At 43.6% G+C, this 11,467-nt stretch overlaps 1 protein-coding gene across 1 annotated transcript; it reads left to right on the forward strand.

Annotated features, from left to right (window-relative positions):
• Positions 1-326: 326 nt before the first annotated feature.
• On the forward strand, positions 327-9,618 carry TAGAP (T cell activation RhoGTPase activating protein). The gene is made up of 10 exons (XM_032650696.1): positions 327-495; positions 1,149-1,229; positions 1,317-1,370; positions 1,684-1,750; positions 3,028-3,194; positions 3,882-4,043; positions 4,530-4,639; positions 6,059-6,254; positions 6,755-6,869; positions 7,532-9,618. Exons 2-10 carry the CDS (start codon positions 1,203-1,205, stop codon positions 8,800-8,802), a joined length of 2,169 nt encoding a protein of 722 aa, XP_032506587.1. The 5' UTR covers positions 327-495; positions 1,149-1,202; the 3' UTR covers positions 8,803-9,618.
• Positions 9,619-11,467: the final 1,849 nt, after the last annotated feature.

Genomic DNA, 11,467 nt, shown 5'->3' on the forward strand with positions numbered 1-11,467 from the left:
GACAGCACCCAAACAGGATACAAAAAAAAGGGCACCTGAAATTACCACTTTAGAAAATACAATGATGTTTACGTACGGAATAACACAATTTCTTATTCATACATCCCACCTATGACATTAATCAGAGCCTTCACCTATGGCCATATGTCATCTTTTCCACTCTTAGTAGTTTACAGATGTCTTGCTTTGAAGTGGAAGAAGAAGAAAAAAAAAAAAAAGAACCAGAGCTGCCCTAAAAGGAATGAGGAAGTGAGAGCTCTACAGTGTCTGGCTGACTCTGTCCCAGTGACAGCCCGTGATGTTCTTTCCGGTCTCAGTAATATTCTGAATTTCCACCTGCCCGCCCCCTCTCCCTTATAACACAGAACTTGTGAAGTTAGAGCAGTTCAGTCTCCTCACTGACGGTGGATTAGCTGGAGCAGAGTGTCATGCTGTCTCTCCCGTTTTCCACAGTTCACGGGAGGTAAAAGAAGTCTGGGTGGAGGCCCTCCGAGGGTAAGTACCGTAAATTAACATGACAAGACAGTAAGCTGCCTAGCGGGTCACTGGGCTTTAAGATCTTATCCAACAGAAAACGGTGACACCGTGGAATATGCAACAAATAGTGTTATAAAGAATAAACACATAATGTGAAGCCTGCACTTCTGGGGTATAGGAATTCTGTACACGTTATCTTTGTTGTACGTCTGCTGTAAGTAGCATCCTGGGAATACGTTTTTTTCCTTTTCCGGTTAGATGAGAAAATCTGTGCAAAGCACTTAATACAGTGCCCTGACACACAGTGAGCTCTCCAAACAAGAGTTAGTTGTTATTGTAATTGTTATCCAGGTTATCTCCTGATGGGAACGTAATAAATGAATGACAAAGTTTGGCATGATGAAGATATCAGGTTTAGAACACTTAGAAATAAGTATGTTCAGATGTTGCGTTTCATAGCATAAGACATCTGGTAACATATAACTGACTTTATTTTTTTAAACATCTTTATTGGAGTATAATTGCTTTACAATGGTGTATAACTGACTTTAAATGAAAACTTTTCTACCCAGTAGTTTCAAACTTTGTGTTTAATCAGAGTGGCACTGAAATTGGCCAATGCATTATACGTATCCCTCCTAACTTCTTCCCATATGATTTCTCTTATACAGAGCCAAGGCCACACAGGAGCAAAGCTCATCACTGGACAGTCAGCCCAAACTCTAATGAAGTTGACAAGCAGCTGCCATGCTGTATGCGCCCTTCTTGCATTTATTAATTCATGTTTTCTCATGGCAAGAGTCAAAGATGTTTACCTAATTTAGTGTTTTCTCTTTTAGTCAAAAACACTAAATGCCAGTAATATGGAGACATTAATTGAATGTGGATCAGAGGTAAGAAAGCAACGTTTAAAACTTTTTATCTGCACTGTGAGATGGAAAACTTTATTTTAATTGAATATCATTTGTATTGTTCAGTTATCAGGAGAGAAAATCAACATAATAAATGTAGTAAATTAAAGACTAATATTAATTGAGATCTTCTATCATGATAAGCAGGACATTAACACTGATGCTGGAAGATAGAAAAAATTAACGGACGCTTGACTAGTTTTTGATATGAATCAAATGTTGAATGTATTTTGTGGGGAAAGACTGGGCAGATTTCTTCAGTCATTATCTTAAACTAAAATAAATCTATTTTTAGGGTGACATCAAGGAACATCCTCTATTGGCATCATGTGAGAGCGAAAACAGTCTTTGCCAGCTAATTGGTGAGTTTTGAAAACATACAGATCTTTTATGTAGAGGTTCTTAGTTTGCCAAACCACAGTGCTTTACTAGGAATTATTTTTTCAAAGTGTTCTTTTAAAGACCACAGAACATTAACACTTGCATGGCAGGAAGGCTCCAGCTCACTAGAGAGCCAGCGCTCTGATAGAAAAGATCTTCCCTAAGCCAACCCCCCAGCTCTCCAGAGGGGTTTTAATGGAGTTACAGGTCTCCTGGCATTTATGTTTTGACAATTAAAATGTGCATACATGTGAAAAATACACAGTTGCCTGTACCACTTTCGCCCTCCTCTAACGGAGAATGATTCTAAGAGCACATGAAGCAATTGTTACTAATCTCAAATCCCAAAGGACCCACCGTTCACTCGATTTTTTCCACAATTCATTGCATTATAAAGTAACCCTGACCCAGTTCTCCTGAACTATGAGGACAAGCCAGTTCTCTATCCATCCTCCTCCACTTGATGGTATAAAAAGTATAGAAACATATGCCAATGCATTTAGAATATGTAGCTTTTATAATTAGAAAAAAAAGAAGGAAGGAGAGAGAAAACAGAGAAAGAAGGAAACTTGTTAGACGTTATACGCATTGCACACGTCTTCAGGCTTTTGCAAGGATAAAATTTCTTGGTAAAAGGTCTAGGTTCAAACCTTCCTGCAGCAATTTGTGCCCGCCCTTCCCTAAAGCATCCACTGGGAAAACCCTGCAGGTGACTGTAGACCGATGGCGTGGTGTAGCTCCCCCTAGTGGTGAGTGTTAGCATGGCCACAGAGGTTTGTTCAATGGCCCGCCCAGTGTATGTAGAGCCTTCAAAATGGTCTTGAGCAAGTCACTTCCTCTTTCTATAAGTTTCATTTTCTTCACTAGTCAAAGGAAGAAATTAAAATAATCTATTCCACATCAGAAATATCCACCGTGGTTATTAAGGTCAATATGTTAAGATGGTTGTTTATGATCTGCTTAGCTAGGTTTTGCTTATTTTCTGTAGCAAACAGCTGGTAAAGCGTAAAAACAGGAAAGGTGGAGTCTTTGAGGAACCTTGGTGTTGCTGTTTAGGGGCTGGCTGCCCTGGTAACAATGCAGTTGTTTTTCAGGTTGATTTTTCTAGATTAAGATTCACACCCTTTGCTTTCTCGGTTTTTCAATATTATTTGTCCCACACGGCAAACCATAGATGACAATATCCGTTGTCTTATCTGGATCCTTGCTTATCAATATTTTAATCTAATTTCTCTTTGCTTTGTTTTCTTGGCTGTAGAAATTAAGAAGAGAAAGAAGGTGTTGAACTGGCTCTTTCTCATGAGAAGGCTTTCTTCTTCATCAGATTTTTCTGGGGCTTCAGAGCCAGAATTGAGGTCATCCCTATTTGATCAGCCCTTGTCAGCTATCTGCAGTGACAATGACACACTCCCCAGACCCATTCAGGTAGGTGCACGTTCACGCGTGAACCTGCTTCAAGTTTTCTGCCAGCTGTGAAAAGTCCTCGGGAAAGCTGAACGGCATTCTCAATGCTAAACTTGTTGGGGCCAACCTTTAGGTTTTTTCCCATGTTTGGAAGCGGTGTTCCCACTTAGGAATGCAGTCAGGAGAACACCTGGCTGCTTACATCCTAGAAATTAGTTGCATTTGCCACTGAGCTCAGGTTGATGGTCCCTCCATCCTTCTAACTTTGTGGAGAGAAGAATGCTGAAAATGTGTAGCTTCTGAGAAATCAAGAGACAGAGATTTATAGAGTTTATGATCAGAAATCCAATGTTTATATGGAATGACTTGAAAGGAGAGAGGCCTGAAATAGTTTTAGAATGTGCAAATTCCAGCTTTCACAATCTACCTCCTCTTAGAAAAATGGCAGGGCCGAGGGAGACAGTTGATAGCAACCAGACCGAAAGGAAAAACTGGCATTAACAGTCTCTTGTTAAGACTGTCTTAGGATCCTGGAGAACTAACTTTTATGGAGAGGATGTTTTATAACAGGTGAAGTTAGCTACTGTTCATGTCCACTATTTTAATTCTTTCTCTCCTACCAAAACATAGGTTTTTCCTGTGTTAGTAGCAGCGAAGCGTGTCTTCAAACCAAGGGTAACCACCTCCTATTTCTATCCTTTCCTTTAGGATATTCTCACTATACTGTGCCTTAAAGGCCCTTCCACTGAAGGAATATTCAGGAAAGCAGCCAACGAGAAAGCCCGTAAAGAGCTTAAGGAAGAGCTCAACTCCGGAGGCGTGGTGGATCTGAAAAGTCTCCCCGTGCACCTCCTGGCGGTGGTCTTTAAGGTGAGTTCACAGCATTGGTGCCAAATGACCTGCTGATGGGCTCTCACACATGGATGCTCAGGAAGTAAGATATGGGCTCTTTACCCTACAAAGCAAAGGAAACTGACCTTAGAGTTTAATTTTTTTTAGTTAAGCCTTTATTTATTGGTATAAGCATCTCTGTTTCTGTGACCCCAGATTCCAACAGAAAGTGATGCATAAAATTCCCCCTAAGGAAATTTACTTGAGGAAAAGCACTTGGATTGTCCCATGGCCGAGTCCATTCCCCTAAGTCTGGTGGCCCCCTGGATGATGGCCTTACTGCGCCTGTTGTTAGGAAGCTGCTGAGAGACAAGTCAGGTGAGAGATCTCTCCAGACTAATGAATGCAGGAAGGAACGGGCGCAGCCTATGCAGGGGATGAGCACAGAGTCCCTGAGATTCGACAAACGAGGTGGAATGATGGCAGCACGTTGTGTAACATGAACGGTCCCCTCCCACCCTCCAGGACTTCCTCAGAAGTATCCCACTGAAGCTCCTGTCCTGCGACCTGTTTGAGGAGTGGATGGGTGCCCTGGAGAAGCAGAGTGAAGAGGACAGGATCGAGGCCCTGAAGCAGTAAGTTGCCAGCTTCGTCCCCGCAGGCCAGGCCCGCACGGTCTCCATCCTTTGATTCTGCACATGACTGTCAGAGTGGTTTACGTATATTGCAATGTTTAGGGAGTTCGAGTGGAATTGTTCATCCACTCCCATAATACAAATCTAGAGGTAGCCTGGAAATTTTTAAAAAGTAGTTTTAGCCAAATGAAAGGAAGCACCTCTTCAAAAGATAGAAAGCGGACTTCAGTACTCACAAATCCCAAGAGGTGGGGAGTCTAAAAATATAAGTAGTTCAAGAAAGTATGGAACAAACTCATAGATGAAAGCCTCAAAGCAGGGTAACCAGCCAGGTGTAGGAATCTGGGGTCTCCTTAACCTGTACACTGGTGTCGTGCAAAGCAACTCTTCTCCCACAAAACATCCCTTAAAGCATAGTAAACAATCTGGAAGGGGCTGTTTGTTCATAAAATTCCATAGCATATTTCATATTCTTATAATTAACCCAAATGAAAACTATATAAGAACAAATTCCAACCACAGCAAAAACAATTCCATATATAAATGGAAGTGTGACCTGTTAGAGACTAGGAAATCTTAAACACCTAATGCTAAAATAACAGCGCTTTTGCCAAATCCTATGAAAGTCTGTCTATATATTATGATTGTCTCACATGGCTAAATATTTTCAATGAAATATTTATTGAATTGAAGACATTAGTGTGTCTGTCCCTACGATTATCACAAGAAGTTTCTGCTTACAGACACAAAGCTCTTTCATAACAATATCTTCTTATGAGAAATGAACGATCCTTATGTTAGAGACACCATTTCATTTTTTGAGGCTACGAAGCTTTACAATTCTAATTTATTGGTAGTAGTGCCAATGTTGCCATTTAAGCGCTGCTGTCACAATTTTTATGAACATGCTCTTATAAACTGATTTAATCTCCATAAAGATCTCTCAGAATGGTATAAAAATGTGTCATCTTCATTTGATGAGCACAGTTTTAAAAAAGGCAAATGATTGTATCCTTTAAAAAAAAAGTAGTCGTGCAGTGTTAGAAGCAGAAAGACATTCTACACGGCTAAATGGTTACTCGACAAAATGATTTTCAAAATGTATTAAACTATGTATTTTACCGCAGGAGTTAATATTTTGTAACTTAAGATCTATGTAAAGAATAAAGGGCCATGTTATTGGTGTCCTGATCATAAAGGCCAGTCTTTTAGGGCTTTAGGATCTTGTGGTTAACTGATTCATTCCGTGTCAGTTGCCACTGGAAGTGTCTGAATGAGCATTTCACAACGTCTCTTGTGAAAATGAACCTTCCTCATTTTAAAGGAAGTCTGGGTTAGGCAGAAACTTTCAACATGCCACCCTCAAGCTAGCAGGCTGTGAGCCCCGCCTAAAACCAGCCTTCCCGAACTCCGTTCCAGGGTTGCAGATAAGCTCCCGCAGCCCAACCACCTGCTGCTCAAGCACCTGGTCTCCGTGCTCCACGTCATCAGCAAGAACTCTGAGGTCAACAGGATGGATGCCAGCAATCTCGCCATCTGCATCGGGCCCAATGTGCTGAGCCCGGAGAACGAGCAAAACCTGTCATTCGAAGCCCGGAGAGACCTGAACGATAAGGTTCGTTTCTGTCTATTTCTGAGAAACGCATCGTCTGTTTGCAAAAGCCAAGCAATAAAATGCCCGTGAACTTCTCTGACTCAGTCGAGATCATGGTGAAAATACGAAAGGCAAATGTTTTGGTCATAGTTCCATTCTCTTGGGTGTGTACATTGGATGAAACTGAGTAAAGCTAGGCCTGCGTCCTCTATCATCCTACGAGACAGAGGACAATCGATACCCATCTTTACACGACTGTGTCCCAGGATGGAAAGGCCCTTTCACTTTTCTCTCTTTCGTGCATCACACTCTGTCAGCTCAGCATGTCTCAAAAATAATTTTCATATAGGTGATTGTTACCAATTTTCCGGATGCTCCTTTCAGACACATAAAGATCTCTCATGACATTCTGGCACCTCCCTAACTGCTGACCCCCGCCATGTCCCCATTCTTAACCACCCTTCCTTTAAAAATAAATAAAGGTCTCGTTAAGCTGACAAGCTGTTAACTTTTCCTCACAGGTTAAGACGCTGGTGGAATTCCTCATCGATAACTGCTTTGAAATATTTGGGGAGAACATGCCAGGGCATTCCAGAATTGCTTCTGATGACTCCCTGGAACACACTGACAGTTCAGGTGTGGAAGGTGCTCTCAATTGATTCTGACTCTGGGGTCAAGTTCACGGCCAGCTACCAGTCCAGACCAGTAATGTAAAGCATCCCTGGTATCTGAAGCAGAAGTTACCTTCACACATCACCAAATCAGAGTAGACTCCAGTCTGTAGGGAAGTCATTAAACACGGAAACTTTTCTCCTGAGTTTTCCTGCACTGTTTCCTCGGGCTCCAGACACTCATTCAGCTTCAGCCTGGAACCTTCCCCTTCCTCTTCTAAATCACGAAGAACTGCTAATTTTACTAAGTAACTTTTAGCTAGAGAGTTGGCATAAGAAGATTCTGTTTCCACACAGTGGAATATGGGTCTGTTAAAATGGGGATGGATCCAGTCAAAAGAGCCATCCAAAGGATCAGTTTCAATAAATTTTCAGTGGAATGCTTTTTTCTCTCCTTTCTCATTTCCTCCGTCTCTCGCTTCATTTTCCTACTTATCTTCTCCACCTCAAAATAGTAGATATGGAAAGAAACAGAATTTTAATGTGGCCAGTTTCTTTCATACCAAGCCCCAAATTAGCATCACCAAATTCCCTGGCGCCATACTTGAAATAAGTAGGTGAACGGTACTTAGGTTTATTTCTAAAAGTAACTGAACAAAAGCTCAACCGTCCCTTAACTTCCCCCAGACGTGTCGACCCTGCAGAACGACTCGGCCTATGACAGCAACGACCCCGACCCCGACGCGGAGCCCAGCGCCGTGGGGTCCCTGAGCAGGTGGCCCCCACGGTCCTCAGACCCGGCTGCCGGCCTGGAGCCCAGAGGCCCACCGCACCCTTGGGAGCCTGTCCTCAGCAGTGCGCCCAGACTGAAAGGCTCCCTCGGGCAACCAGACAGGAGGTACTCGGACCCCAGCACGGCGGCATCCTCGCAGGAGTGCCTTGAGGGCAGGAGAGCAAACCCGAAACTCACACGAAGTGAGGATGACTTCACCGCGGCCCAGGCAGCCACTTGTTTTGCAAGTGAGGAAGCCGAGGACCCGTTTCCAGAGGAGGTGTTTCCTGCAGCGGAAGGCAAAACCCAGGGGCCGCGAGGCCCGAGGGTGCAGAGCCCGGCTCAGGGTTTGGTGTCAGTGTGCACACTGACCCCCAAAGCCATCTCCAGTGGCTCCCTGGACGTGCTCTCCGACGGCTCAGCCCTGGCTTCTCCTTCCAGTCCCAAAAGAAACTTCTTCACCAGACATCAGTCTTTCACAAAGACTGAGAAAAGTAAGCCCGACAGAGAAATAAAAAAACACTCCATGTCATTCTCCTTTGCCTCTCACCAAAAAGTGTTAACCAAAACCCGCAGCTCTGCTGTGGCTGCGAAATCCAAGGGCTGCGCCAGAGACCAGGTAAAGAAAGGTCTTAAAAAAGAAAGCCAGCTTGCCGGCCGAATCGTCCAAGAAAACTTGCCTGACACCCACGGCCAAACAGCTGTGGACTTTAACTCAGGGGCCCACTCCCTCTCGGTGGAGAACGCGTTCCAGCCGGTGGATCAGAGGAGCCCTGGCAGCCCCCCGTCTTACGAGGAGGCCATTCGGTACCAGGCCTTGGAGCTCGCCACCTACGGGAGCCAAACAGTTGGCAGCATGAGGGCCAGGATGCTAAGCCTGGACGCCCAGCTACCGCCACCTCTCCCTGTCCACCACGGAGGGGACTCAAGAAATATATGCAGTCAGGAGCCACTGGACGGGCCCCGACTGTGGCCCAGGACAGAGAGCTGGAAGCAGAGCAGGACTGCCTGTGCTTCTATAGACACGACAGGACAGGTGACTGTCACCAGGAGACCTGGGCTGCATCGGCCGAGAACTGTGTCTGAGTCTCAACAGAAGAACAAGCAGGCCCTCCTGGCCCGGCGGTGTAGTCAGCCCGTCTTTGATGCTGATCAGTTCCGATTTGCTAAGGAATCCTACATCTAGGAGGTGGACCCGTCACCCAGACACAGCGCGTGGCACCTCTGTACACACAAGGCTGTGTAAAGAGCTGCTCTTAGACTCTGTTTTCCAAAAAGTCGTGAATAAGCTCCGTTGGAAAGTTGTGTAGATACCTCCTCAGAGAGGACAGCTACCCAGCTCCTCAACGGCACTCAGGCAGTGTCTGTGCCCCTGCATTTGTGCAACATGTAGCAAATGTATAAAATGCATTCTAGACAAGGCGCTGGGTGCAAAGAGGTCTACGTTGATATGTGTATATATTTGTTTGTGAACTTGCGCTAAACTGCGTGGCTGTTCTCTGCCGCCTGGGGCATTTTTCTAGTGGTTAGGGTTTAAAAGTAGTCTTTTCTTTTTTTATGTTGCCTAAACAGTGTGCCAACTTTCATATTTTCCACAAACTCCATTTAGGGCAAAATGTTTAAGTCTCTGTTAGAAGTTTCCTCTAGGAAGCAGCTTTGTGATAACTAGTCACCATAGTAAGATGAAAGAAACAGCAAGGAATAGAGTTGTCACTGTTTGGAGTTATCAAAGGCATTGCAACCTCCAGTAAAAGAAAAAGTTGTTGTTAATATGTATGCAAAATACTTCAATATGTCCTCTAATCATCTAATTTTAAATTTAGGTAAGTTAGTGAAAATGCATTGTTTTGCATCATTAACCGATCTCTAGCACTTTGAGTTCCTTTGTAGTTCACTGGTGTCTTCTTCAATAGTGTGGAGGGAATTACTTTATATGCGTTGGCGGGCATAGGTACAACTTCAGTATAATCTCACTACAATAAATTGCCTTCCTCATTTCAAAGCAAAAATGTTCATTCTTTACTGATACGTTGCCTCTTCTCCCTCAGTTCATAGAAACCCACCAAGAAAATCATTCACACATTGGTTCATTCAACAAGCATTTACTGAATATATATTCACTATCCTAGACTGATAGGCAGGGCAAGATGTGGATCTCATGTGTAAGAAAAAGAGACAATCCCTGTCCTCCAGAAATCTGCAAAACTCTCTTTAAGCCAAGTTTTTGGCAAACGGTCACTCAGAGGCCAGAAAATTTAGTATACAAATATAATATTTCCTGGTTTTAGTGAATTAAAGTTTTCAGCACTTTTAAACACCTTATTTTTACGATGCTCAGTTTTCTTGATTGTTAGCAAACACAGTGGTAAAATGCCATATATTAGAACTTTCATGCTCAATGATTAAGATATCTTGGAGATACTGGATTTGATTTTCCTTACTCTGTCAATTTCTTTCATAAAACACTGCATGTTTTTGATTTGTTAAAGAAGTATTTTTGTGTTGGCTAGCTACCAGATGCTGAAGACCTAGTCTTTTGAGAAGTGATTTATTAGCAATGTGGTATAAAGTTTAAAATGTTCTAACCCAGATTGCTCAAGACATCATGTCCAGACCCATTAATATAATACTTTATTAAGCACCACCGATAAGACATAAATTTCAAGGGGCAGATACGCCCCCTCTAACCACTGACTTAAGAAAAGCAATCCTTTTCCAGAATTGGACACTAATAGTGATAGGACAGTCTTTAGTACCTATCAGTGCTGGGCACTGCACTAAGTATTTCAGGACTGGAAGAAAAATCCTCCATCATCCTTTTAGCAACTTCTCATCAAGAATCAGAGAGTTCTCATCAACAGACGACTAACACGATAAGCTAGGGAGCCTCCCATCTATTCCACGTTACCACTGACCTGACCTCCACGTGACCCAACTCAGATCACAAAAACTCTACCCCCATTTCCTTATTTTACCAAAGTAGGGGTGAGACGGAAAGTCTTCTATTGCATGTAAGTAGTCCAGGTTGTTGACGAACATTTGTGAGCTTCTTGTAGTCAAGAAGCTACGATATTTGAACAGTGGAAGAAAAGGTATGGTGATGATTTCAAATACTTCACAGTGTGGTATTCCCACTTCTAACCACGGAGTCCACTAGCCTTTTAAAATAGGAGAACCCAACCTCGTTCCCAAGCATGGTAGTCGGGTTGTCATAACAAAGTACCACAGACGAGTAGCTTAAACAACAGAAAAGTTCAATCTCACAGTTCTAGAGCCTAGAACTGAAATCAAGGTGTCGACAGAGGGCCCCCCCTTGCAGTGAGATTTGGGTGATATTTAAAAATGATACTATAGACAAGGACCCCAGACCACCACAGTTCTGTCCTCCGTGGACCGCCTAAAGGCCACATAGTCACAAATGGGCCTGACACTCCAATGCAAGGTATATGGTAAAAACGGGTTGGAAGCCAAGGCCTAGGTAGAGGCTTCAACCTAAATCCAGGTCTGATCCCCAGCCTCCGAGCCCCAGGGCCTCCCCAGCACCGATGCGTTATCCTGACTGGCCCAGCTCGGGAGGGATCCTGACCCTCTAACCAAGGGAAGAGGCAAGGAGGCACATACACTTCATGTGCCTGTTGGTGAACAACCAACATTCATGTCCTGGAATCTGGATGAACAGACTGGAATTCCTTCCTCTTGGGGAAGGTAGGAAGTTTTCTCTCCTCCTACCAAGAGGGAGAAGGTGGGTTTCCCAATGCCATTGCCAGCATCCCACATAGTACACTGATTACCTGCGATCATACACTGACCTCCACCCCAGCACCACTCTGGACTTGGTCCAGAACCTGTGT

Source organism: Phocoena sinus, chromosome 12 (genome assembly GCF_008692025.1).
Source record: "Phocoena sinus isolate mPhoSin1 chromosome 12, mPhoSin1.pri, whole genome shotgun sequence".
Classification (NCBI taxonomy): domain Eukaryota; kingdom Metazoa; phylum Chordata; class Mammalia; order Artiodactyla; family Phocoenidae; genus Phocoena; species Phocoena sinus.